Here is a 25781-nt window from a genome sequence, read left to right on the forward strand (position 1 = left end):
CCATTTATTTGTAGTATGTCTTAAGTAAAAAAGTGGATCTCTACATTCCAAACAAGAGTTTTGCTTTAAGATTTACAAAAAAAATCATTATTTTAATCTTTACAAATGTATACAAAAACAAAATTGATTTGCACTGGAGACAAGTGAAGTTCATTCATTCATTCATTCATCTTCTAACCGCTTCATCCTCTTGAGGGTCGCGGGGGGGCTGGAGCCTATCCCAGCTACATCGGGCGAGAGGCAGGGTACACCCTGGACAGGTCGCCAGACACATAGAGACAGACAACCATTCACGCTCACATTCACACCTACGGACAATTTAGAGTTACCAATTAACCTAGTCCCCAATCTGCATGTCTTTGGACTGTGGGAGGAAGCCGGAGTGCCCGGAGAGAACCCACGCTGACACGGGGAGAACATGCAAACTCCGCACAGAAGGGCTCCCACGTCCGGGATCGAACCGGCAACCCTCTTGCTGTGAGGCGACAGTGCTAACCACCACACCACCGTGCCACCCACAAGTGAAGTTGTCACCAAAAAAAAAACACAAGAATGAATGGCCCAACAAGGATGTTCTTGCAGTGTCTCCCCATGTCTCACATTCAGGTCTTGAAGACAAGTCAGTCAGTTGTCAGTCAAACCCAGTCACCCACGTCTGGCATGCAGACTGTCCGTCATCACGGTGATATGAAAGTTGTGAAGGTGAATGTCACATCCTGCTGAGAGATACCCGATGGCTCGCTGACAACACAGTGTGTGTGTGTGTGTGTGTGTGTGTGTAGATGTTTGTGCATGTAGATGCCTGTCACTACATGTCAGTTGGTATAATTGCACATGATAGAGTGGCTCAAATATTTTGTGCCACTTTGTTTTCATATTTCAGTCATGAGTTTGTTAAATAGTCACAATCTAGAGAAAAGCAATAGGTACTTCTGCTTTTTTCTTCAGAAATTTTCAGCAAAATCAGAAAAAAAAATCTTAGATGTGTTTAAATCCAATACATTTCCAAAATTTGTTCATTTATCTAATTTATGCTGCTTTTCTCCAAAAAATATTCTTAAATTAATTACAAATTTATTTATTAATCTGCATTAATCTCTCTTGAAACTGACTACTATCTGAGAGAGACATTTAAGGAAGTTTAAGTTTAGTATTATTTTGGTCTGCTCTCACACATACACACCCAATTTCCTACCAACCCATAGACCTTCTCCCAACTCCAAAGAGCCCTTTCTAGCACAGGTCAACTTTCCACTCTAAATAGCTCTTACAGTATATGTGTTAATGCATGTGCGTGCAAATACGCCTTCATAAACATACATGAAATCATACACCATATCTAATAAAACTATGTTGAGGGACATCTTTTCTAAGTGGATGAGAAACCCACCATGGGACCGTTGAATTATGTGTGTAAACATGAGATGTGTTTCTTTATTTATATGTGTCTAAATTGCGTAAAAGTGGGTTTGGTCTTTTTATAAGGTCATCAGGCCCCCTATAAGAGTGTCAAGCCCATCTTTAAGTTTCCATCACCCCTGGAAACTTGGTGGTCAAATTCCAAAGCAAGAATCCACTCAAAAACTATTTAAAAATAGTATGTAGCGGATATTGTCCTTTCAGGAATTTGTATTTTTTTAATGATGCAAATTTGACCAATCCCTGTATTGTTTTTCTCATAATTTGATATTTTTTCAGTTAGTACCTTGTTGAAGGTGGAGTCTGTGATTCTGAGCCTAGATTGTTAATAGTTTAACTCAACACCCAAACAAATACCCCCGTTTCCATTAGTGCTCCGCACGCATATACCGCATATACCACTCTCATGGGTGAAAGTCTGTGTTTTGGATCCATTCACCACCTCTCCCACCCGCCCTACTCGGACTTTCGCCACCTTAACTTTTGGACGGCCTATTTCATCAGTGTCTGCCCGCAAGTCACTGCCCAAGTGCTGTACTGGTTTAGAATCCCTGAATCCACCTTTTAGCGCCATAGGTGCTAGTTCCAGGACCAAACAACCTACATGTAGATTGGATATTGCCAAGAATTAAAAAGTTGCCATACTATACAAAATGTCACACATAAAAATTACATTTAGAATGGTTTACTGATGAAATATATTAATATATAAGGAAAACAAAAGTGGTCCTAGAAAAGAGCCCTGAGGAGCCCCTCACAGATCTTTAGGAAATCAACAGTACATTTCAACCCTGCCACTCACGGTTTTCTTCCATGAAGGTAATGATTCTTATCCCACTTCTGATTTCCTACATTCAGTGTTAAACTAACACTGGTCACACAACAAAAACTCAGGGAGCAACTTACGTGCACAAAACACATTCAGCGACATTGTCCAGCACCAAAATGGCTCGCCAGCAATGTTCTCAATGCTTAATAGGTGTGTTGACAAATGTGCAGCCTCAATCACCCTGGGCCTGTAAATGTGATGTCAAATGTACTAATTATGTATATAATCCACATCCCAGCTGGTACATTTGATACAGCAATAACAGTGGTTGTAGCACATTGTCTATTTATAATAAATTGTTGACCACAGATGTTTAAATGGCTTTTTAATGGCCTCCAAGGCTGTGATGTGGCAATGAGACACTCAGACGAACGCTTAAGAGAATACAGGCAAGAGGCAGGTGCTGTTTGTGTGTGTGTATGTATGTGTGTAGCACTGTGTGAGCAATGCCTCTGGCACTTTCACAAGCAGAGAACACCTGTCACACAAGAGAATACAGAGAATGGACAGGTGTGTTTGTGTTTGTGTGTGTGAGAGAGAAAGAGGCTGACATTAGTGCTAAATTGATGAAAGGACCAGTTGAAATTCTACTGGTTCCAACTGCAAGTTTACCTACTTTTAAAGTCAAAAAAGTTTTTTTCTCAGTACTTTATGTACAAATACTTCTTTGGATTGTTGAGTGTTTTGGATTTCAGTGAATATGTAAATGAGTAGTGGTAAACGTGGCTTTGTCCTTTGAAGCAGAGAGAATGGCATGTTTCGCTCGTTTACCACAGTAGGAAACAAGTTGTTAGCTATTTGTCATCCAAGCCTCAGAGACTCAACTGATCTAATTTGGGGTCTGCTGCAGCTATTTATTGACACCAGAAGAAAGGTATTTGTTCTATTCAGATGGAGAGCTGCTTGTTTGTGCCAGTCAGTGGATTTAATAGCAGGCTTGAGGTCTGTTATTCAGCTCTCTGACATTGATACTACCATACAGTAGGTGACACGGGGTCGGTAGATATTTTTGTTATGTCGTTATACCTGGATTAGAGTGCCACTCAGGCCACATTTTACTGTCTGAACCCACCCTGAGCCTGAGAGAGTGGTAAACAAGCCCAACCTGAGCCCATTATGCATTCTGGTTTTTATGTCTGAACCTGACCCCAGCTTGATGCAGTTAATGTAACATTATTGACGCACTGTGTTTGCACCTGTTATGCTATTGTTGTTACCATGGGTACAGCTTGTCTGTATGCCATGACATGTTACACATGTGGCACCTTGTAAATGACCAGCAAAAGACATTGTGTTATATAGGCTCATGTAGGTAGACTGTTTAACCAATTATTGTGGTTTATTTGGAGTTATTCTGAAGGACCGTGACAGAATCCACCGTGGATGCCTTCAGCACTGTTCTCCATCGGTCATTGGTCTTCCAGCAAAACTGAAGTTCCATTTGAACGTCATTTGTAAATATTTATCCGCGCTTTGATTGATCTGTCCGGTCCTGTGAGACGCTGTCAGGATCCAGTTGGGTATCCACACTCTAACCTGTGTCATAGTATTTGTACTTCAGTGCAAAGTCAAATTAAGATCCAGTAGAGTTGTCATGGAAATGTAGATGATCAAATTTCCATTTCTAATATTGTCATTTTAGAGCCTAACTAAGAAATCACATCGTAATTTCTCAACATTTTTGTCCACTGCTGATCTTTCAGTCTCAAGATTTTCATAGTTATCTGAAATGAAACACTGGCTCTTTGGAAGGTGAGAGTTTTGCCGACAGACTGCTCACCTCCTGGTCATCCAAGCTTAAGGACAAACTCTTTCAAGTCTAGTCACCTCTGCTGCCATCGTATATCTACAAATATGTGTACTTACGTAGTTGTGGTGATGTGTGTGAGTTTCTCCCAGCTTACACACATGCCATGAATGTGGGTCAAATGTAAAGGTTGCGACCTTGCAGCTCTTGTTTAGGAAGTTCTTGTCATGCCATCATTGTTTGGCGCTTTCGTTCTTTACTAAGCAGAGAGGATTACACTAAACTTGCAGATCCCTTGTCTCTTCTCATGTCGGTGAGTAAAAGAAAATAGCGAGGAAGATGTTTCAGTGGTGGGACTCACCCTGGAAAAAGGCATACTTGACCTGTGAGTCAGCTGCTCCTGTGACATTTCTGTCGACACCTTATCTTGTTGGCGTACATTTATCAAAACTTGAAAAAATTTCAGACCTTCACTTTTTTGTTTTAATGAAAAAGGGAATGTTTGTGACTGAGTGATTAAAAAGACGGATTTTAGATGATTTTGGTTCATTTGGATTTATAAGATCAGCTAACGTTGGTGCCTGTGGGTCTGTTGATGATTCAGTGGAAACTTTTTTAGGACAACATCCCCAACAACAGGCACCAAATTGAAACACCAAATCAAAAATACATCCAAATGTTTCCTGGTAATGCAATTATAATTGCGATACTGCAGCAACATCTTGGGCCTCTTACCCAAAACTGTTGCTTTGTGCAATGCCTCTGTAAGCCATGACATGTCATATAACACTGTCAGCTCCCCTGCTTTAACCCCGGGATGGGGTTAACCAACAGCTGGAAAAAGTGTCACCCTGGCAAACTTTTTTCATTTTTGCCACAGAGCGTGAAAAGATCATCTTTTATGGAGTAGAACAAGGGCATCCCCTGTTCTGTTAAAGGTCAGGGTGAGACAGCTGGTGGAAAATCTAAACCACACTTCTCTGAAAAGTCTTAAAAACTATAGGTTATTTACATCCAAGTTCTTAAAAAGTAATCCAGTCATTAAGGATGTATGCCGTGTAGGGAAAAATTTGTCTGCAAAAAGGTTGTGGATACCAAGGGGAAGGGGGGTGACCCAGAGTGAGGGGATCCCCTCTGATGACATCACCAGACAGGGGTTCTACAGTCCCGGGCAGACAGATGGCGAGGGAGTTGTAGTTTATTTGAAACAACGTTGCTTCACAGGCAGCTGGGAGGTGGTGGTGGTGGCATTGGTGGAGGAGTCCCTCCCCCGCTGCCGGGAACAGACACAGATCATCCCAGAGTGCCAGCTCACCCCTTTCGGCAGCTTCAGTGTTACAGCCCCGCCTCACTTCAGTAAAGCACATGTTGGGTGATGAGAGGACATGAATCAGAAAGGACAGGGAGAGTGAAGGAAGAAGCCCAGAGGCAGAAGGTTCAGTCACCGAGGTGCTACTGAAGGACTAACTAGGACTATGAAATGTGCATTTTTGATCTCAATGTAATTGGCTGAAGAGGAGGAATAATCTTGTCTTGAGTGCAGGTAAGGAGGATATGTTCACTCAATTTGATACTGTGACTTTGAGGCATTTTAAAAATATGAAAATCAGATATCTGGGATTGATTACATTATTGCTGGCAAGGAAAAAAAGCAGTTTTATGTGGTCTTTAAAATAACTTTTTAAAATGTAATTATACTTTTATGTCAAAATGTTGTCTTTCAGGCCATGGATTAAAGTCTTATTCCACCCAAATTAACCCCAACTTCTTGCCCTTAACTCTCATAATGTTAATCCCTGTGTCGTCATTAAAAAAAACCACAGGAACAAACTGTGTTTACAACTTCCTCGCCTGCCCTCTCACTCCTGTTGCTACTGTGCCTGTGAGTTGTTGTTGACATGGGTTTTGAAATAGCTGCGGTCCAAGTGATTCGCCATCTGTCCCTGGAGGGTCGCTCAATTTGGAATATCCCCCATATGAGCCAGCCGTGGATCACTTTTCGTGGATCACTTTGCAAATGTATAACGGATATGGGACATCATTGTTGGTGTATCACTTTCTTCTTATAAGCATAAGTGTTACCACAGAATGAGCTGCTGCTTGTGATTGTTGCTTTTTGTGGAAGCAAGTATAGTGTTTTACAGTTTGAAATAGAGCCCCAGCCTATAATTGAGGTACACATTGTGTGTGAATTACAGTACTGTACCTGACCTCTGTTGGTGTGTTCATGTGCCACAAATTAGTTGAGGGTTTTTTTTTTTCAGCATTCTAACTTTTTTAAAGGTATTTGTTCCCATGGTTGAACTATTATGGAGCTAGTGACAGTCAATTTTGGCATCAAAAACAAAATTTGGCTCTGACAAATCCGCCAAAATAATAAAACACAGACATTAAAAATTATATTATTTTTGTATTTTGATTTTCTTTTGGCATGGAAAAAACTGACACTGAAAAAGAATGACATGAGGAAAAAACAATTGAGATCGTCATTGAAAAACACACCAGAACAAACATCAAATAAAATTAAAATCAGTTTTAATGCCTGCGTTTTATTATTTTCGATGCCAAAACTCACTGTCACTGTTATAGTTCTTTACATTAAGACTTTCCAGTATGGTCTGTCAAATAATACATGTGAGACGAAATGTCAAACGAATGTCTACACACTTATAATACTATAAACAGATGGTGGTTTTCCCCCATGCTTTATGGTGTTAATTGCTTTTGCCAGGAAGGAGCGATAACTGTCCAAAAGTTTTGTACTTTTACTTTAGACTCCAAAATTAGGCTTTTCAGAGACTGCGTGGCTTCCAGTGTTATTGTGGAAGCTATAACTGTTTTGGAAGTTGCTGTAGGTAAAGTTACTCTTCTGTCCTTCATTTGAAAAACATTCAGGACAAAGGAATTTGGTGCAGTTTTTGTAACTGGCCAATTTGCAACAAACTAAATACACTTAAAAACAGATAATAAAAGTATGCCATTTCCATACATATTTTAATATACCTATATTTGACACATTCTTGTGAAATAATTCAGTGGATTCTTTGTGCAACATGTAGGCAATCAGCATGACTGTGCCAGCATGATTCAGCAGCCAGAAATCAACTTGAAGACAGCTCATCCTCCCCCAGTCCAGCTCTGGGCTTTTAAACTGGCACTGTTGCTCTTCTGTTTGGCTCGCACACACCAGCTGTTTCAGTGTGTTGGACAGGAGCCGCCCTGGTTCACGTCAGACCATGTGGCCCTGCACTGACGCAACGTGACAGTGGCTTTAGCGCTGCAAATTGGCTATTAATAGAGCTGGAGGGGGCTGTGTTGCTGGAGGCTGGGCTCCATGCTCAACGTCGGGGGTCAAAAAAGACGGGTGCAGAGGGGGGTCAGTGTGCTCGTGGTGTGAATGATCCTGTTCCATGCAAATGTGACTTGAAGATTGGAGCCAATGAAACCTATTGAAGCTGGCGTGTGAAGATGAGGTGATTGAAGTCAACTCAAGCAGGTTTTGTACTTCTGAATCCTCTACAGTTCAAAAAGGACTAGTACTGTATGTGCGCCTTTTTTTCCATGCTTTGATTCTGTGTATGGTTTGGAGGGGGATTAGATTTTCCCTAACCAGTCACTGGAGAGTCCATACTGATGCAAAGCCATGCCAACATACCGGTTTTGCCCGGGTTGTAGAAGAGGAGGAAAGCAAAGTGAAACAACCTGTGATGTCAGGCAATATTAAGATGATATGACAAGTCCCACCTGTGGCACTGATTGGCTAACCTGTTCCCCTGCAGCGCTCATTGGTCGTTTTGTATTTAAAGCAGTCAACTTGAACTGTGGCGTGAGCACATTCAAAGGTCTGGACCCATCTGAGTGTATGTTTGGAACTGCTTGAAAACATAAACCACTTGAATAATTTTAGTGTACATCTCTTCACGTCTCTTTCAGATGTTGTTCACACCCAAGGTCCACTTGATGGAAGCCTATACGCCCGGGTCCGCAAGAAAGACTCCCTGGAGGGAGTTGTCACCATCAACGGCCTCCCTGTCCATGAAAATCCCTTGACCAATGCCGAGAACTCGATACAGCATCCCAGCCATCCTCTTCAAACCAATGACCAGACCCTTCCAGTTACAGGCCACGCCTCCCTCCCTGCTGTCGACCACACCCTCTCCGTGAGCAGCGACTCAGGCAACTCTACTGCTTCCATCAAGACTGATCGCACTGATGAGCACAGCCAGTCCGTGCAGAGCGCCGTGAACCACAACAACCCGACAACAACCCACCCACCACTCAGCCCACAGGAAAAACGAGACCTCGACCAGCTTCTGAGCGGCCTCGAGGCACCGACTCACCAACGACAAGCCTACCTATCCACGTCCACCAGCCCTGGAGGAGGTGTCAGACACCTGGTCCCAGCACAAGTGCACGTTAACGGGGGCCACACCAAGCTAGTTGGTGCCCCTTCAACAGAGGAGAGGGAGACAGATATTCTTGATGACGAGCTGCCCAATAGCCAAGAAGGCAACAGTGTGGACAGCTTGGGCACACTCTCATCCCTAGAGGGCCAAGCGACGCCGGCTGACCTCTACTATCAATCACAGACGCCTACAAGCAGGCAGAACGACGGACCCTACCTTGAGAGAGGTGTTCTTGGGGAAAAGTTAAGCGAGATGCCAGTGCATGGGGTACGAACACCTACAACGATGCAAGAAAGGTCTGTGGACTCTGCATCACCACAGGGGGGATACAACAACTATCAGAACGGAGGAGGGATGTACCGTTCACAGTCATTTGGGAATCCGGCAGCCAGCAGCCCAGAGACCAACCCTAAACTGATGCCCAGGGCGCCAGAGAGGAGCACCAGTAGTCGGGAGGCTGTTCAAAGAGGTCTCAACACCTGGCACCAGCATAGCCTCCCAGATGATCCATTTGGCCCTCCTCTTCAGTCAACCCATAGCTTGCCCCACTTTCCTACCCCAGCGTCGCAACGAGACATTGAGCAGTCCATTGAGGCACTCAACATGCTCATGCTCGACCTGGACCCAATCAACTCCCACATGTCCAAGTCTCACAGTGCGCCTCCTGGGGAGAACAGCCTCAATTCATCCCAGGCACCCTTCTCCCAGACCCTTGCAAGACCCTCATACCAAGGAGACTCTGCCATCCATGGTTACAGTAACTCTGGGTCTGTCAACAACTCCTTTCATCAGCCCAATCGATCAACTGGGAGAGTCTCAGCGTTGCCCAACCAGAGCCCCGTGATGGAGTCCCCGATGTATTCTCCTCAGAGGTCCAACGCTGGCTACCAACCCCAAAACACCACCCCAACACACACCCCAGAGCCCTACCTCCACACACGCCAAGCAGCCCACCAATACCCCACAGATCCCTCCCCTAATTTCAACCAGCAGGTGCCAGTGAAGCCGGTGAACTCGTACCAAGGCAGCCTGGTTTCCCATTCCCCAGACCTTCAGGGTTCGTCTCCTTATCCGGGCTACAGTGCCTCTTCCTCTCCTCTCCCCGCCCTCACCCCACAGCCCAAGGACACGTCTTCTACATCCTTGCCCAGAGAACAAGATGCAGAGGAGGAGACGCTAAACTTGGAGGGCCTGGTGGCTCACCGCATCGCCGGTAAGGCTTGGGGTTTTTGTAAGTTAATGAATGGTTGAGGGAGGGAAGGAGTGAGTCAATTTCCAGGGTTTCAGTCATATTTGAGGCTTTGTTTGTATTTCACCACATTTCAACAAGCCTAATCAAATTTTATTCTCTCTGTAAGGGTTTGCGGCCAAACAGACAATTATGTCTGACATGGAGTACAGATTATATATGTACTGAATGAGGGGGGGAAACACTGCTCTTTCATTCATGTAGCCAGCATCCATTGTGGCATTTCATATGATTTCTACCAATGAAATACATTTGAATTCTTGAACAGGGGATGTAATGTAGATTGCCACAAAAAAGTATGTAACTTTGACAACAACGTATGCAGACATGATGTTTGTTTCAGTTAGTTACATATCAGAAACAGGTTTCAGTTTGAAAAAAGAATTTCAGTGAATTTGAAATAAGTGAGAATCTAAAGCGGCACAGTGTGCTTTGAAAGTAGTAAGATTTAATGTGCTATTATTGTTATGTAAATATGCAAAAATCACTTGTAGGGTCCTTAAAGGTATAGCCCCAAAAAAATAATCATTTGTATATCAATTACTCACCCCATGTTACACTGAATTCAGTGAACGAAGAATCCAAAAATTTAGTCTTATTTATCTCAGTAGTTCCCAAACAGACAGACCTCTCTGACAGGGAACTGAATGGAATCTGAAACTCATCTATGCTCTCTTCAAAGCCAGACTCCATTGACAAAAACAGTAATTTTACCTCACTGCTGCTCTACCACTGCCTAGATCAGTTAGATTGTTTGTGTCATTGTGTGACTTTTGTGAATCTGAAGTAACCCTTTAAAACACCAAAGCCACACAATAACACAAACATATCACCTGATCAAGGCAATGCTAGACCAGCAGCTCGTGTGCTGTCAATGGAGTCTGGTTCTGAAGAAAGCATAGATAAGTTTCACGTCCTGCTGGAAAAGGCTTGCATACTACTGGATTAATGAGACTTGGATTATACTGCATGAGTAGTATAAGTTTTTGTGAATTGTTGTTTTGATATAGTTTTGCTGTCGTTAAACATGGACCCCTATGACTTTAATACATCGAGAAATTTCTCAGTGTATGGACCCTTCATCCACCATCAAGGCACGTGAGAAAAACAAAGTATTCTTCACATATTTATTGTAACACAGCATGATATACATGATATACAAATAGTCATTTCGTGGGTGAAGTATTCCTTTGATATGTTTCATAGGCAACATGTGCTAACAAGACTCAATGGACTGGACACTTAACTGTATTCAGAGTTTATTTAGTAAAGTTTGAACTTCAGCAGGAGGCATCTTTAGTCCCAAGCACCGTGCAGCATGTGAGCTGTGCAGCTTTCACCAGTTTCTGTTACAGATTCATCATGGGGTGCCGCACCAGAGGAATGACCTGCAGTCATAAAATTAGCTCTGCGGCTGAAATAAAGCAGAGCTTGTGAGAGTGGAGATGGGATGAGACTGAGTAAGAATAGCCGAGCGTTTAGAGGCTCCAGCTTCCATGCATTGTTTGCCTCCATATTTACGCATGTGAAACCATGTGGGTGCTCCCAGGTGCCTCCCAGTGGAAGAAAGTTGTAAATTCATCCCATTTTTAACCATTTTTAAACATGATATTATCATCTCACCTTGCAGCTATATAACTTAAATAGACTATGATCAAGTTGTCATCTCATTTGACAAATACCATTTTCTCTCCACTTCCATTCATTTCTGTTCTGATATTTCTTTTCCTTTTTTGTGTTCAATCCATCTCTGCTGTTTGGACAACCCTTCCCACCATTTGCTTCCTCCACTGCACCTCTCTCACCCTCCTACTCCACCCTCCTCCTCCACCTCCTGCCTTCCATCCACCACCCTGACCTCCCTCCCCTGGGGAACAGAGTACAACGCTCGTATTCGGGGCATCAGTGAAAGCATGACCACACAACAATCTGACCGCCGTCGCTCCTTTTCCTTCTCTGGTTTGTCCATTTTCCCTCGCTTTTTATTTTCTGCCTTTGTTCTTATTTTTCTCCTGCATTTGTAGAATCTTTCTTTGCTTCCCAGCCATTTTCTTTTAAGATTTTATGATTACTTTCTTCATTACTTTTAATCAATTCCTGTTTGTGCTCTGTTTCTCATTTTCCACTGCTTTTTTTATTCCCTTCACCTCTTTACATACCTCTTTCTTTCTCTCTTTCTGCCTGACAAAGGCAGGTTAACGTTATGGTCAGACTTTGCTTTCAAAAGTAATAACATGAAAAAAGCAGAGACTAAAATAGTATTGCACTATATTTTCCTGTGTAGGTTTATCATCTCATAAAATTGCAAAATATTCCCACAGTGCTGCAAAAGCAATATATAAAGCTGTTTATGAAATATACCTAAGATGACATTTCCACAGAGTGAATATTTTGGGTGTTTCAGGGGTTCGCTCCAGAGGAATGACCCCAGAAGTGACGCAGGAGACGGGCCGGCGTCGGACCACCAGTGAGGGGCAGTACCAGAGCAGCCATGATAACACACCGATGGTGGATTCGCCGGACTTTGCTCACAATCTGGCCCTCAACCCAGGAGGAAGACCCAGAGAGGTCAGCATTCATATTTAATGTTGTGAAATCAGATTAAAACAACTGCAGATGTAATTTAAATATAATTGAAAAACAAAGTGACACTTTGAGTTCAATGGTAATGTTTTTGTTCTATATATCAAGTACTGAAGACATTGCATGGCAGGATTTTCAAACAATTTTACACAATGACCTCAGTGTGGAAATTCTGGTATCTGTTTGTACACCCGTCCCCTTTTCATCTTTTCCAGGGTCCCATGCACAGCTACCGTGAGGCGTTTGAGGACAACGAGGCGGACGGGTTTTCGAGCAGTCCCAACTTTGGAGGCGGCGGTGGTGAGAATTCCCCCCAGACCCCCAGCTTCCCCATGTCACCACAGACTCCTTACTTCAACATGTGTAGGTTCAGCCTGCCTGCAGACTGGGGGCGCTCTCACACTGACCTTTGACCTGAATTACTCTCGCCTGTCTTTGTTAATTGATCAAAAAAAGATTTAAACAGTGAATAGATGGGTAAGAAAATAATTCCATTTCTTTTTATTTCTTTTTATTTGATTAAGATATTTTTTATTTCATCTCAGTTGTACAATGTGTTGATTTGCTGCAGAAACGACACATGTTCACACCAAAAAATAAAAGGAACTAACTGCTCAAAACTATGTTAAATAAACAGTCAAAAATGCAGTTCAAGTGCACCTAAAACAAACTAACTAGTAAATCAATATATGCTAAAACTACTGCAAATACATTTCATTACTTTAACTCTCAGTAGCAAATGAAATGCAGCCTCTCCTCGCAGTCACAAGCCTCCCATACACTTTCTTTTACACCCACAGACGTATTACCTACTGCAGGATTTTCAGGGCTGTCATGTGCTGCACTATCCACTCCACAACTTCCTGCAGTATGAGTGTGGGCCACATTTGGCCCAACTGTGGAGTTAGCAAAAGGTGTGGAGTCTGTCCCATTGTTACTCTGCGTCACTCCCATCACCTGTAGCGCAGCACACTCCAGCTTGACTTCAGGACACGCAGGCTTGCCCTCTTGACCCCAGGCTTCGTAACTCAGCGGCTGTCCGTCCACCCACAGCCACTCTCCGGGGAAAAAGTGCAATCCAATCCAGACGTGTGCTGTGGTGTCATTTTTGCTCAACTCTCTCTGGATCAGCAACATCTCTGTGTCCGACGCCACGCTGGCCAGGTCGCGGTGATGCTCCCTGCAGTAGTTCAAAGCTTCCTCCCAAGTCTTCCTCTCCCTCACCACGACCACGCTGTAGCACAAGAATGGATCAAAATAGCCTGCCGTTGCATCGTGCCACAGATAGTGACGCATTATGCCGTAGTCTTCGTACGCTCGGTTGTTGGGCTGATTCGCTGCCCAGAAAAAAGTGGACACTGCCCCACCCCCTGACCATGTCCATTTCTCAGGGTCTGTGGAATTCCTTTCAAATCCTATCCAGATGTACTCATCACTGTCATCGATAATCTGACGAAGTCGCTGTGTGTCGTGCGCATTACTGACAGGAGCCAGATCTGTGTGATATGTCCGGCAGTACTTTTGAGCTTCGTGCCAGGTCTTTCTCTCCCTGATGAAGACGTATTTGCCAAAACTTACAGACGAACTCAGCAGGAGCAGGATGAAGGTGAAGGTTTGATCCATCACTGAGCTGCGTCAAAGAGTGACACAGAGTCCTGCTGCACATTGAGGACACAAAGGACTTGTATTTGATATATATGCTCCAGATTGTGACCCTTTGTGTTTTGCATAGGGCGGGCCCTCCTTCACTGAGTGTTCAGGGGCTGCTCACTTCTACTTTATGTAAAGCCATAAGATTTTAACATTGTCAGCTTGTTAGTAGAGCTGCAACAGTTTTTTTTCCTTGGCAACTTTCATGTTTTTGATTTGTTGTTTTTCATGATTTTTTAGGAATTCTATCATCTCAAATGGCTTGAAAAATAGTGCTTATAGCTGCCATGAATAGGGAATAAATTCCCCCAGGGGAGCATGCCCCCGGACCCCTCTGGGTTTGGGCTAAGCCCCAAATGTTTACAACATCTTGTTCCGCCCCTGCCTTGGAAACATTAGTTTGACCCAAAAAAACAAACTTAGCAGAAGGTATTCTTTAAAAGCTTTCCCAGGACAACTGAGGGTTATATTCTCGGTACACCAGCTGGACAGTGTAACAGAAGCTTCTTTGGACATTATATTTTTGGGGTGAAAAGGTTGACTACTAGTTTTGTTTAAACAAGCAAAAGTTATTTAATTAAGGTTTGGGTTTAAGGTCATGGTAATGTTGGGCAGTTGGGATACAGTGTTGGGCATACAGAGAGGTAAAGCCCACGTTTAAATAACACAGCACTTTTGAATTTGCTTCAGGCAAAACATGAAGTGTTGCATGACTTTACAGACAACGACAACAGCACACAGCAGGTGTGTGCAAGTCATGAATTTGAATGAGAACATAGTTTGTCATTTTTTAACTTTGGAAAACATGTTTAGAGAAGACCAATGCTAAGAGGAGTGAAAGAAAATTATTTAATCATATTCTTCCTCTGATTCTTGTCTGTCTCTTCCTCCTCTTTCATTTAATCAGCTTTATCTCCTGTTTTTTGTGTTAATCAAATATGTAGAATTATGGACAATGGGCTTTATTTGAATGATGTTGTCAAGCACTTGCAGCTGGTGTGCAACATAAAATATTTGGGAATTATCAAAGCAATTATACTGCAGCATTTTCATACCTTTTAACTTTTTTCTTTTATGTATCTCTGCAGTATGTTGTTTATGGCTTATTTGCAACCTGCAAATCTTTTGCATAGGAAACACATGTGTGTTGTGTGTTTCCTGCAATATTTAAAGAAGATGCAAAGTTTAAGCATTTCTGACCAGTGTTGCATGACCACTGTGTGTCGTCAGGTATGTTGGATTCTCACAGCACCAACCTTTTCTGTTTATTATTTTTCATTTACATGTTACAAATAAGGACAAATGAAAGGACAATCAGATATATTACTCTTTCCACCAAACTCCTTGAGACATTAGACTGGATTTCGACCCTGTTCAGCCAGTTTGTTTGACAGATTGTGTTGACTGTGAGGACACTTTTGTAAACCAGCCCTGCCCCCTCTCCTGCAGTCAAGCCTTAACACACAGCTGTTGCAGTAAGAATCTGCTCTGTGGCACAGACCTTCATATTTATCCCCTCACCCCTCATCATGCCACCTTAAGTGAGAACTTGTCCCAAATCCCTGTCATGCTGTTGATCTGGATTCTTTTGTAAGTGGAAGATAAATGAAAACGAAGAGTTTGTTTCCAAAATGCTGGACGTCCCTAAAGATCTTGTCTATAAAAAGACTATATTATGCCTTACAATTTTCATCACTGTACTGGCATCAGTGACAAAAAAGATGGAATTTCCTTGCTTCTTATTTTGGAAATAACTCTTCAGTTTTTGAACGACTTTCAGTATCTTTTCCACCAGGCATGGCAACATTAATATGTCCCCATAATCTTCAACCTTTATCCGGAGTTACTGACCCGATCTAACCTGGACCCGATCATTGTTTTTGGGTGGCAGCATGCTTTAAACCTTCCAACGTTTTCATGACTTCATCCTTGTGTTGTAGATGGGTGCTTATTGGCTCATTTTCAGCTGCAGCATCATCATTTGTTTGGGGTCAAATTGCAGTTTAATTTAATAGGACTAAAAATAAGAATATGAAAGAAAGAAATACATTTACACATCAAATAATTAAGGTTCGTACGTTTGTACCTGATCTGGTGTGCGGAAACATGCAAAATGTCAGCTACCAACCTAAGAAAAAAATATTCTAGCTTTAAGTTTTTGCAAGATTAGAGCTTTATCTATGTCCTGGGCATTTTGACCTTGGACCTTACTGTTTTTGAATCATTTTTGTGCAATGAATGAGAGCATTTGTGCCTAATTTATACTTATTCCAATGTTAAACCTTTAATTTTATTGCCTAAAATAGAAATATGCACACCCTAGTGCTTGTGGACCACTCAAAAAAATAGACTGGTTAATCTTATATTGTGTGTAACCTCAAACATCCACCATGTAATGCATTTCCATGCAGCATTATATCGATACCAAAGTGAAGAATTGTGTCTTTTCATGCTTTACATTTGTTGTTTTTCATCACTGCATGGCTTGTATGTACAATTCTCATCTCATTGTCATCACTGTTGTGTATATTTTGTTGTAACTTGCCTTTACATCCCTCTTTATTTCTTTCTTTACCCCTGCAGCCCGCTCTCCTCCTGGTCTGACCAAGACTCCTCTGTCAGCGCTGGGACTGAAGCCCCATCACCAGGGTGGACCAGGTCAGGATTAGTTATTAAAGATACCAAATTACTTCATACAAATTTTGGCAAAGTGGGACAGTGCATATATTTTTCTTGGTGTAAACATGATACAGCCTCAATAAAGAGTTGGAATTGGTGCAATTAGAGTATTTGAACAACTTTAAAGCTACTTAAGAGGATGCAAAGGTAGGATAGTAAATGTACAGTATGGATGCTTTGACTTTGTTCAGATTCTGCCAGTGCAGCATCACCGCATTATGTCATCCTGTAGCTCTGTAGATGAGTGAGCAGAAACTGGCTTTTAACACTGTGGTTGTTAGTGTGTGCTGCCCTCTGCTGCTCAAACATGTTATTACCCCTGGAAATGCTTCCACTAAATGCTCACAGCCAACACACGCCCTCCAGTTCTTGCTTTGCGCTCAAATGTGTCCTCCTTGTCTCCTCCTCTTCCACACATCTTCCTCCACTTCTCTGGCTTTCTATCTTCTCTTGCTGTCAGACTCTGATTCTAATGATGGAGATCAAGGTAAGGGAACGTCTGTGGCTCCTCCTGACCTTTTTCTTTTTTTGTTTTCTAACAGTTTTGTGTTTCACTGCCACCAAATGTCTTTTCTTTCAGTTCTGCATCCCAGCTTTCCTCAGAATGTTTGTTGAAATTTGAATCTTGTCCTATTTCTGTCACTCCAACTTCCCGTTTGGGTCCGACACCTAATAACTGCATCCCATTTGGTTCTGGGAAAAAAGTTCATGAGACACTAAGCTGAGACTGACTGTGTTTCCATGCTTTGCTGTTCTCAGATAATCGCAATTTTGGGGACTCCAGAGCACAAGCGTTCAATGCTCCTCTCACCTCCAGCAGTCCCATTTACAGCACTGATGGGTGAGTGGAAAAAGAAAAAAGCCTAGTTACTAAAGTGTACCACTTTGTAGTGTCATTGTGTACCTGCAAATTAGGGAGCAACAATTTCTTTAAAAAGAAAGTTGAGTATAATTTAACTTTTTGTGTTACACATTTAGAAATGGTCAAATAATTACACAGTCAACCACTGAACTAATCTATAGTCAATCTGCATATCAGATATGGTTGTGATGTTGTTGTAAATAACAGTTAAGGTGTTGACTCTTAATACAGAATACAGATAGGAAAATAATAGTCTGTTTTTGCTTTTATTGTGTGTAGAAGGAGGATTGGTTTTTCAGATGGTGCCCCGCACAACCCCGCCTCCTCCTACCCTCACAGGCCCGCCTCCCCCGAGGGCTCCCAGGTCAACATCATGGGCGTTCATACCGTCCCCGGCAGCCCCAACACCCTCCACCGCACAGTGGCCACCAACACGCCACCAAGCCCTGCCCTACAGAGACGCCTGGGTCAAGCCAGCCCCTCACTGACCAGACACCCGTCCCCTGGCGTCCCCTCCAGCCCTCTGATTGGCCGAAACCCTAAAACAGCAGGCGCTGGCGTGCCTCCTAGCCCCCTGATGGGGCGCCGCATGGCAGGGAGCAGCTACGGCACGCCTGATGAGATTGGAGCTGCTTCACGTCAGGGGAGCACCCAGCCACTGGTGACGCCTGCCTTCCCCGTCTCCCCGCAGCTGCCGGAGAAGAGGCACATGTCTAGCGGAGACGCAGAGAGGACAGACAACAAGAACCTAACGCCAGTTAGCGGTGGCAGCACGCCAAACCTGTCTGGCACACACACACTCCCAGATGTATCAAAGTCCATATATGGTGAGACACACAAACGTGGCATGGTAGTTTACCTCACAGAACGTTTGTGTCCTCTGCAGTTATCATTTTTCCTGTCTCCGCTGTCCAAACAGATGGTTATCCAGACATTAAGATGAATGTCAAGTTTGTCCAGGACACGTCCAAGTTCTGGTACAAGCCAGACATCACCAGAGAGCAAGGTTAGATATTTCACACAACCTACTGCCATGAATTTATGAGTAAAATAACAATGACAGTTGTACTCTACTTGATTGTGTATCCTCCTTAATGTTCTTTGCCCTTCTGTTTGTCCCTTTTTTGTCCTCTTGTCAATGACTCTCATGCCCCTCCTTTTTTAATCTTCTGGTCATTTCCATTTCTCTTTTTCTTCCTCTCATTGTTCACCTCCTTGGTCTCTTCCTCTCTCCTTCATTTAGCCATCAATCTGTTGAAGGACAGAGAGCCCGGGGCGTTCATCATAAGGGACAGCCATTCCTTCCGTGGAGCCTACGGCTTGGCCATGAAGGTGGCCTGCCCACCACCGACCATCCAACAGAACAAAAAAGGTAATGAAATTAACTATTATAGAGTAAATGTTTTATGTAGAAACATGGTATCTGATTCTTTTTTGTGATGTTTTTCCAGTTGGTGACATGACTAATGAGCTGGTGAGGCACTTCCTGATTGAGACGAGCCCCAAAGGCGTCCGTCTGAAGGGTTGTCCCAATGAGCCCTACTTCGGTGAGCTCTGTTTGTGACTCATCGATCAGCATTTCATTTGATATCAAAGTTATCCACTCCAACAGAGAGATCCCTTGATGTTTGCAGGTTGTCTTTCTGCTCTGGTGTACCAACACTCGATGACTCCACTGGCTCTGCCCTGCAAGCTGATGATCCCCGCCAAAGGTCAGCTCTGCCTTCTCATTTATAGATTAATGTTAATGGCATTAATTGCAATTTAAGCAGCTGTTTGTTTGTTGTAATCAGTGTTGCAAAGTTGTTGCTGTTATGATTGATCTTACGTGTTCTTCTATGTTGTATTCTGTCACTCACAGACCCAAACGAAGAGGCGTTGGAGCTCGCCACACCTACTGATCCAGTTGTTGAACTTCTGAAGCAAGGAGCAGGTAAGCTTCACTGCAGTTCACCTGCAGAGTGATGGTTTTCACAGGTTTACGATAGTCTGTATATGAAGATGGATGTACAGTAGCCACTGTGACCTCACCCAATGGTTTGTGGACTCCTTGGATTTTTGGAGTCAGAAGGGGCCATATATGGCTAGCTGCCAGCTCGGTTAGCACAATGCATGTACAGTCCATGGTTAACTGTGATGATGCTAGATTGCAGTTTGGTTTTTACACTGCAGTCCCACAGTGCCAGCTCAGCTTCCATTATCACTTCCGAAAGTAACCATGAATATTCTTAAGGAGAGAGAAATAGTCAGGCAGAAGTACTGATTAAATGAATTTCCATGTAACTTCCAACAGCTTAGAGTCTTACATTGACCCTCCAACAAAAAGAACAATATTGCAATTTCTACATCAAGCCTTGCATTAATCAGTTAATTGCTTACCTTACAGTTCAGAAAGTTCCTGAGGACGCCCATGGTAAATACTGGTTTGCACTGCTCTGCTCCATCATGCACTTATACTGAATGTGAATGTGATGATGCCTGCTCTCACAGAAACAATGCTTTCATAGGGTTCTGCATTTTATTTGCATTTGAGAGCAACTTAAAATGAACCTTCAAATGAAAGTATGGGGGAAAAAATGAAATGCATGCACAATACATGAAGAGTCACAGTCAGCTGCTCATCTAGTTAGAGAGTGTGCAGTGCATGAGAAACTTAACTACACAACAGTAGATGCTTTTCAAACACTCCTCGCTGCAACTCACGTCCCCATACATTGCATGCACATTGCTTTCCTCTGTTGTCTGTTTTTATTTATCAGTGCCTCTGTGTTTTTTACCTCTAGCGTGCAATGTTCTCTACATCAACTCTGTGGACATGGAGTCTCTCACGGGGCCTCAGGCCATTGCCAAGGCGATCAGTCAGACTCTGGCGACCAACCCTCTGCCTGCCGCCACTACCGTTCACTTCAAAGTGTCCACACAGGGCATCACACTCACTGACAGTCAGAGGAAGTGAGTCCACACATGCAGAACTCCTGACTTTTCCTTTGAGATGGTGTTATTTCTCACAATGTCATAAGCTGATTTTAAAGGAATACTTCACCCCAAAATGACCATTTGTATATCAGTTACTCAGTGTTACATTGAATTCATGGAGAAAACTTTGTTTTCCTCTCATGCCTCAACAGTCAACAAAGAATCCAAAAACAGAAAATTCTTGATGATTTTTAAACAACAGCAAAACTATATCAAAACCTTCATTTACAAACCATCACACAACTTATGCAGTACAATCCAAGTCTCATTTATTCAGTCGTATGCTCAGTAATTCTCATAGATACAGGCCTTTCCAACGGGAAACTGAACTAAAGGTAAAACATATCTATGCTCTCTTCAAAGCCAGACTCCATTGACAAGAACAGTAATTTTATATCCCTGAACAAGGGAGCTGTTAGTCTACCACTGCCTTGATTGGTTGTTTATTTGTGTTATTTTGTAACTTTTGTGAATCTGAACTTGACGGCTACGCTATGTCCAGGCGGTATCTTTTCATCTCACTGAGGACTTGTGCTGTCTTGGTGTTCTCATACATGGTTCGGACATTCCATCTTCCAAGGCGGATCTTGGATTTGGGCGCTAGTAGACCCTCTTTCGCACTTCTGACTTCCTTTCGGCTTTCATCAGGAGTGGTTATCCTGGCACCATTTTGGTGGCTGGGGTCTGCTAAGGGCCTGATGTCAATAGTTTTGCTCATTGTAGTTTCTGTAACTGTTTTTTATGGAGTGGCATTGTTAGCGCCACACCCAACACCCAAGCTTGGATGGCCAATGTGCTGACTTCATCACACTAGTATTCTTATCAACTCTATAAGAAAATAAGAGTTTAGGATTCAATGAAACTGGCAAAAATGTAGCCTGAACATCAGCAAGCCTTATGCAGTGATTACCATAATGATAAAGACATGAAATCATGGAAGACCGCAAAAAAGAGTCTTACTTTGGCGCCCCCAAGTGGTGATTTTTAAGATGTCACTAAGTAACTGCAAGGATGCTTCAATCACATAAAAGTATCATATGGTCGCTTTAATAGATGCAGGATGTCACTAATTACCCCCCATACACAAACTAGTTCTTTGCTGAACACACTCATAAAAACCCTTATGTGTTCCTCTGCAGACTTTTCTTCAGGCGACATTATCCCATCAACACGGTAACCTACTGTGACATTGATCCCCAGGACAGAAAGTAAGAAACCTCAAGACCATATTTCTCAAGCCAGCATCAATAACAAAAAACTTTTTTTTGATCATTTTATTAAAATAAAAATCTTGTGTTTTGTTTCCAAAGGTGGGGCAAAGAAGGAGGTGGCTCAGTGAAGTAAGTTTAAATACTTTGTAGTTCGGATAAATAGGTATCTAATGTATCTCAAAAAATTAATTCACCCTCCAAACACATCTTGGTTGCTTTTTAAGGTTATTTTGTTGCTTGAAAATTACTAAGTTTTGGGTATTTTTCACTCAATCCCACCAGGCTTTTCGGATTCGTTGCAAGGAAACAAGGAAGCACAACAGACAATGTCAGCCACCTGTTCGCTGAGCTGGACCCAGATCAGCCTGCCTCCGCCATCGTCAGCTTTGCCTCCAAAATGATGAAGCGGTGAAACACCTGACGTCCAAATGGCAGTGGCCATTTTGAAATCTTCCTTCATCATTGGTGTCTTTTTTCGCCGGGACTCGGTGATGTCCTTTTTTTCTGTTTCCTGTTGGTTTGTCTCTGTTTCTCTCTTTCCTTTCTCTCTGCCTTGCTGGTTTGTCTTTTTTGGAAGAGTCTCTATTTGAAGGATTTCGGTGTGGATCCAGAGTGGCGCTAGTGGATGTGTGGTGTGGAGCTGTGAACGTGACAAACATGGAGGCCATCGAAGGGAGAAAATTTACTAACAGGGGAACCTGTAATAGAAGAAAAATGCTCGCTAAAGACTAAAGGAACAATGCTAAGTTCAGTCGAGGAACATGTAAGGACTCGTATGTTTCAGGGTTTTCTGTTGTCGTTTTTGTTGATTGATTTACCAAAGGTAGTTGCAATACAAGTGCAAGAATGATGTAGCTATTAAGCCATTATTATTTCCTCTTTTCAAAAGATGAAGTGTTGAACAAAAAAGAAACAAAGAAAAGAAAAGAAATACGGTTTCTTCTTGAACTCGTCTTCAGGAAAAAAGTTGGCCTTGATGGCTTTTAGCAAAACAGTGTCTGAAGACCTTATGCATGTTAGCTTGATCTTTAATCTTGGTTCTTCTACCTTCCACAAAAATCATTGTGAAATCCTTAGAGTGGTCATTTCCGGGTCTGTTGTGTGTTGGAAAGGGCTCTGCAGTGAAACAACGACTGATCTTAAACTGCGCATAGCAAACCAGACTCAAAAAAGAGATTGGAAAAAAAAAAAAAAAAAAAAGAACGCCACGCTAAGGTCACAGCACTTTGTGTCAGTACACACTTGCATCACCTCCGGTCCAAGCCTGATATCTCTCTCTAAAAACTCGCTTATTGGATTCCTGAAATCAGCAAGCTCCTGACAGCATGGCAGACGGAGAGAGGAAGACTGTTTGTCCACAAGATGGCGGCACTCATTCAGGCTTGGACCCTGCCCCCCTTTTCCTCTCCATCACCAACTGCTTGCAGTAGTGGATCTGTTGATATACGCTGCCACTGAAACACACTGGAAATCACCAGGGAATGGCCCAATGACCTGGACCTATGCACTGTTCTTTATGCATGTTGTTGTCCCAAATTGCACCCTCCCTCATAGCTACATTCAACATCACTGAAAACATTCTATGCTGTGTGCTAAAAATGACTTAAAAACCTTGGGACACTGAGGTTGTATGACTTGTCAAAGACTGCATGAAATAGACAACATTTTTTGTACTCTCCTCAGAGTCCTGAAAAGAAGTAGACAAACCCCATTGTTGAAGTAGTCACATGATGGTGAAATGCTATATTTTTACTTTCTTTATTTTTTGGTCCATTTGAGCCAGGGTTACCTTTCACTGTACCAAGGACAGTCCGGTCTTTGTTTTTCCTTCCACAGTGTCGTCGAAATTTACATTTAGATACCTTTTAGAGCAAAGGAAAAAAACACACACACACTGTGCGCAAATGCCTGCTTGTTGAATACACGCTCAACCATTCACAATAAGCTAAGGAAAATTGATATTGATATAAATGTACATAGATATACTACTTTGAAAGGTGACATAGCGAAAAAGTATTTATTTTTGTTGCTTTGGTCCCTCATGATTACTCATATATACATATATTGTACAGTCTAGATAAAGAAGATTACCTAATGGGTTGAGAAAAAAATATATACTTATTTTGGCTAATGATTTCAAAGTCTGACGATTTTGAAATGTGTTTGAATATATGGTGTACATTACTTTGTACATGTATATGTTTGTTTTTGGCTCGTCATGTTTTTCATTTTTGCGTTCTCTCAGAACGAGGTAGGGCATGAATGAGGTAGAAGAATTGCATGGACAGAAGCATTTGAGTGTGTTTCAGCAGCAGGAAACACACTCACAGAAGCAAATGTAGCTGGTAGACGTTAAGGTAAAGACATTTTAGAAAAGGGAAGCAGGAAGAAAAGTTCCGAAGCCGACCTCAAATGCAATATGAAAACAGCTGTATGTACCCATGACAGTTACAATTATAATTTTGCCAAAGATTCAAACACTTTACATCTATGCTGACTGGCTGCATGTCGCTTTTTACGTTCAACTCCATTCTTCACACACCTTGCTCAGCTTTAGCAGCAAATTTAAGAAAGGTCAACCAGCCGGGACACACAGAAATGTGTATTATTGGTCATGTAACAGGGGCCCATACAGCGAGACATTCATCTGCAGATGACATAAAGCATGGACTTTTTATCACTGATTTGTTTTTACTGGTGTCTCAAAGCTCCAAAATTGCTCCGTCGCCTGTCCGAGAGAGAGCAGGTCTGCCATGCCCCAGTTGGAAGTGTGTAAACGAAGCACTTACATTCACAAAACCAAAAGAAAATTCCATATTGGTGTCATCGCTGGAGGTAGATGAAGTTGTCTCACCGTGATGCTAAAGCTCTACAGCCGCAGCTTTGTCAGACTGCCAAAGGTGTCTTCTCCGGACCCTCTCGAAAAAGTCACTGATTTATTTATTCTTATTTATTCTTTTTTTTTTCCTGACATGTTTTTCAAAAATAATTTCATTGTCGCATCATCACATTAAGGCACGGTCAGTGTTAATGAATGGAGGAATGTATGGTGGCTCTTTACTGAAAGCAAAGAGGTACAGTGCACTTAAATCGACTACTAACGTTATTTGGAGAAAAAAAAAACACACCAAAAAATTCATCTCTAAAAAAAATCTAAAAATCCATTCTACCTCTTGGCTTTGAGTCAAGCGCCTCCTTGTGTCAGTGAAAAAGACGTGATTTCTGTGACCCCTATGTACAGATGGGACTTGTTGTATGAATGTGCTATTATGAATGTACAAAAGGGTCTCAGATTTTGTTTGCGCTTATCATTTACATTATATTGTCATGGCTTACCTGTTCCTAAGGAGAAAAAAAACATTAAAGCAATACAAATCAGTTACATTAAAGCTATGTGGGTGTTCATTTGGTTTCTGTGGCTTGATAAAAGGGGTTCTAAAGCGATCTTGATTCATGTTTCCCTGCTAAAAGCTTATTTTTAGATGGTATGCTAAATTATTTTTCCTTCATGCCTTCCTTTGTTTTCCAAACATCAACCTCAGTCCCTCATCATGCAGCTTCTCTGCCAGGTGTGCAGCTCGTTAGGTTTAATGTGGAACACCTTGGGGGAGTTCACTTGAAGAGGAGCTGGCTCAACATGCTGTGTGTGTCCCTCATGTTCAGAGGTGCTTCAGATATGTAAAATGTGGCATAGGATTAAAGCAAGGTCTTAGTCACACTTGCATAAGAAAAAGCTTTGTTCAAAATCCAAACCTTCCTCTCATATGAAACGACTTTGCATTGAAGGCACATGTGACCGTTGGTTCACCCGCTGCCCTCCTCACCTTCACTTCCCGCCACGTTATTTTACTGTCAGACCACTGCCTGTTTTTAGATGGTACTTCCTCTGTGCAATCTCTTTGAAATCTTTTTGTTTCTGTTAATAATTTGCATTTAAATGCATATTGTGTTGGTTGTGAGGCTAAGCTGCAGGTGACGAGGTCAGGGCACAAAAAAAGGCACAAGCTGAAGCAAGTGAAAAAGATATATGTCCCGATGTGCTTTGCTCTGCTGCCAAGTGTTTTCTAAGTAATGGAAATATTGGAATGCAGATTAGGACATTGGTGATCAGTAATTTAAAATTTAAAATTCGCTCCAAAAGGCAAAAATATGCAACATATTTCAACATTT

General features: G+C 42.4%; 1 protein-coding gene across 8 annotated transcripts in view; it reads left to right on the forward strand.

Annotated features, from left to right (window-relative positions):
- The window catches only part of tns1a (tensin 1a), a 117148-nt gene extending 92571 nt beyond the window's left edge, over window positions 1-24577 (forward strand). For 6 of the 8 annotated variants that reach the window (XM_049570275.1, XM_049570276.1, XM_049570281.1 and 3 more), the window contains 18 exons: window positions 7929-9614; window positions 11529-11609; window positions 12055-12218; window positions 12449-12596; window positions 16467-16541; window positions 17023-17049; window positions 17322-17403; window positions 17704-18251; window positions 18344-18430; window positions 18668-18796; window positions 18876-18971; window positions 19059-19136; window positions 19286-19357; window positions 19811-19837; window positions 20208-20376; window positions 21540-21608; window positions 21711-21740; window positions 21894-24577. In XM_049570275.1, coding sequence (XP_049426232.1) covers window positions 7929-9614; window positions 11529-11609; window positions 12055-12218; window positions 12449-12596; window positions 16467-16541; window positions 17023-17049; window positions 17322-17403; window positions 17704-18251; window positions 18344-18430; window positions 18668-18796; window positions 18876-18971; window positions 19059-19136; window positions 19286-19357; window positions 19811-19837; window positions 20208-20376; window positions 21540-21608; window positions 21711-21740; window positions 21894-22023 — 3698 coding nt within the window. In that variant the 3' untranslated portion in view covers window positions 22024-24577. The remainder of the gene's footprint in view (window positions 1-7928; window positions 9615-11528; window positions 11610-12054; window positions 12219-12448; window positions 12597-16466; window positions 16542-17022; window positions 17050-17321; window positions 17404-17703; window positions 18252-18343; window positions 18431-18667; window positions 18797-18875; window positions 18972-19058; window positions 19137-19285; window positions 19358-19810; window positions 19838-20207; window positions 20377-21539; window positions 21609-21710; window positions 21741-21893) is intronic. The other 2 variants (XM_049570277.1, XM_049570282.1) reach the window with 1 other exon arrangement.
- The last annotated feature ends 1204 nt before the right edge of the window (window positions 24578-25781 follow it).

The sequence above is a fragment of the Epinephelus fuscoguttatus genome, linkage group LG24 (assembly GCF_011397635.1).
Source record: "Epinephelus fuscoguttatus linkage group LG24, E.fuscoguttatus.final_Chr_v1".
In the NCBI taxonomy this organism is placed as follows: Eukaryota; Metazoa; Chordata; class Actinopteri; order Perciformes; family Serranidae; genus Epinephelus; species Epinephelus fuscoguttatus.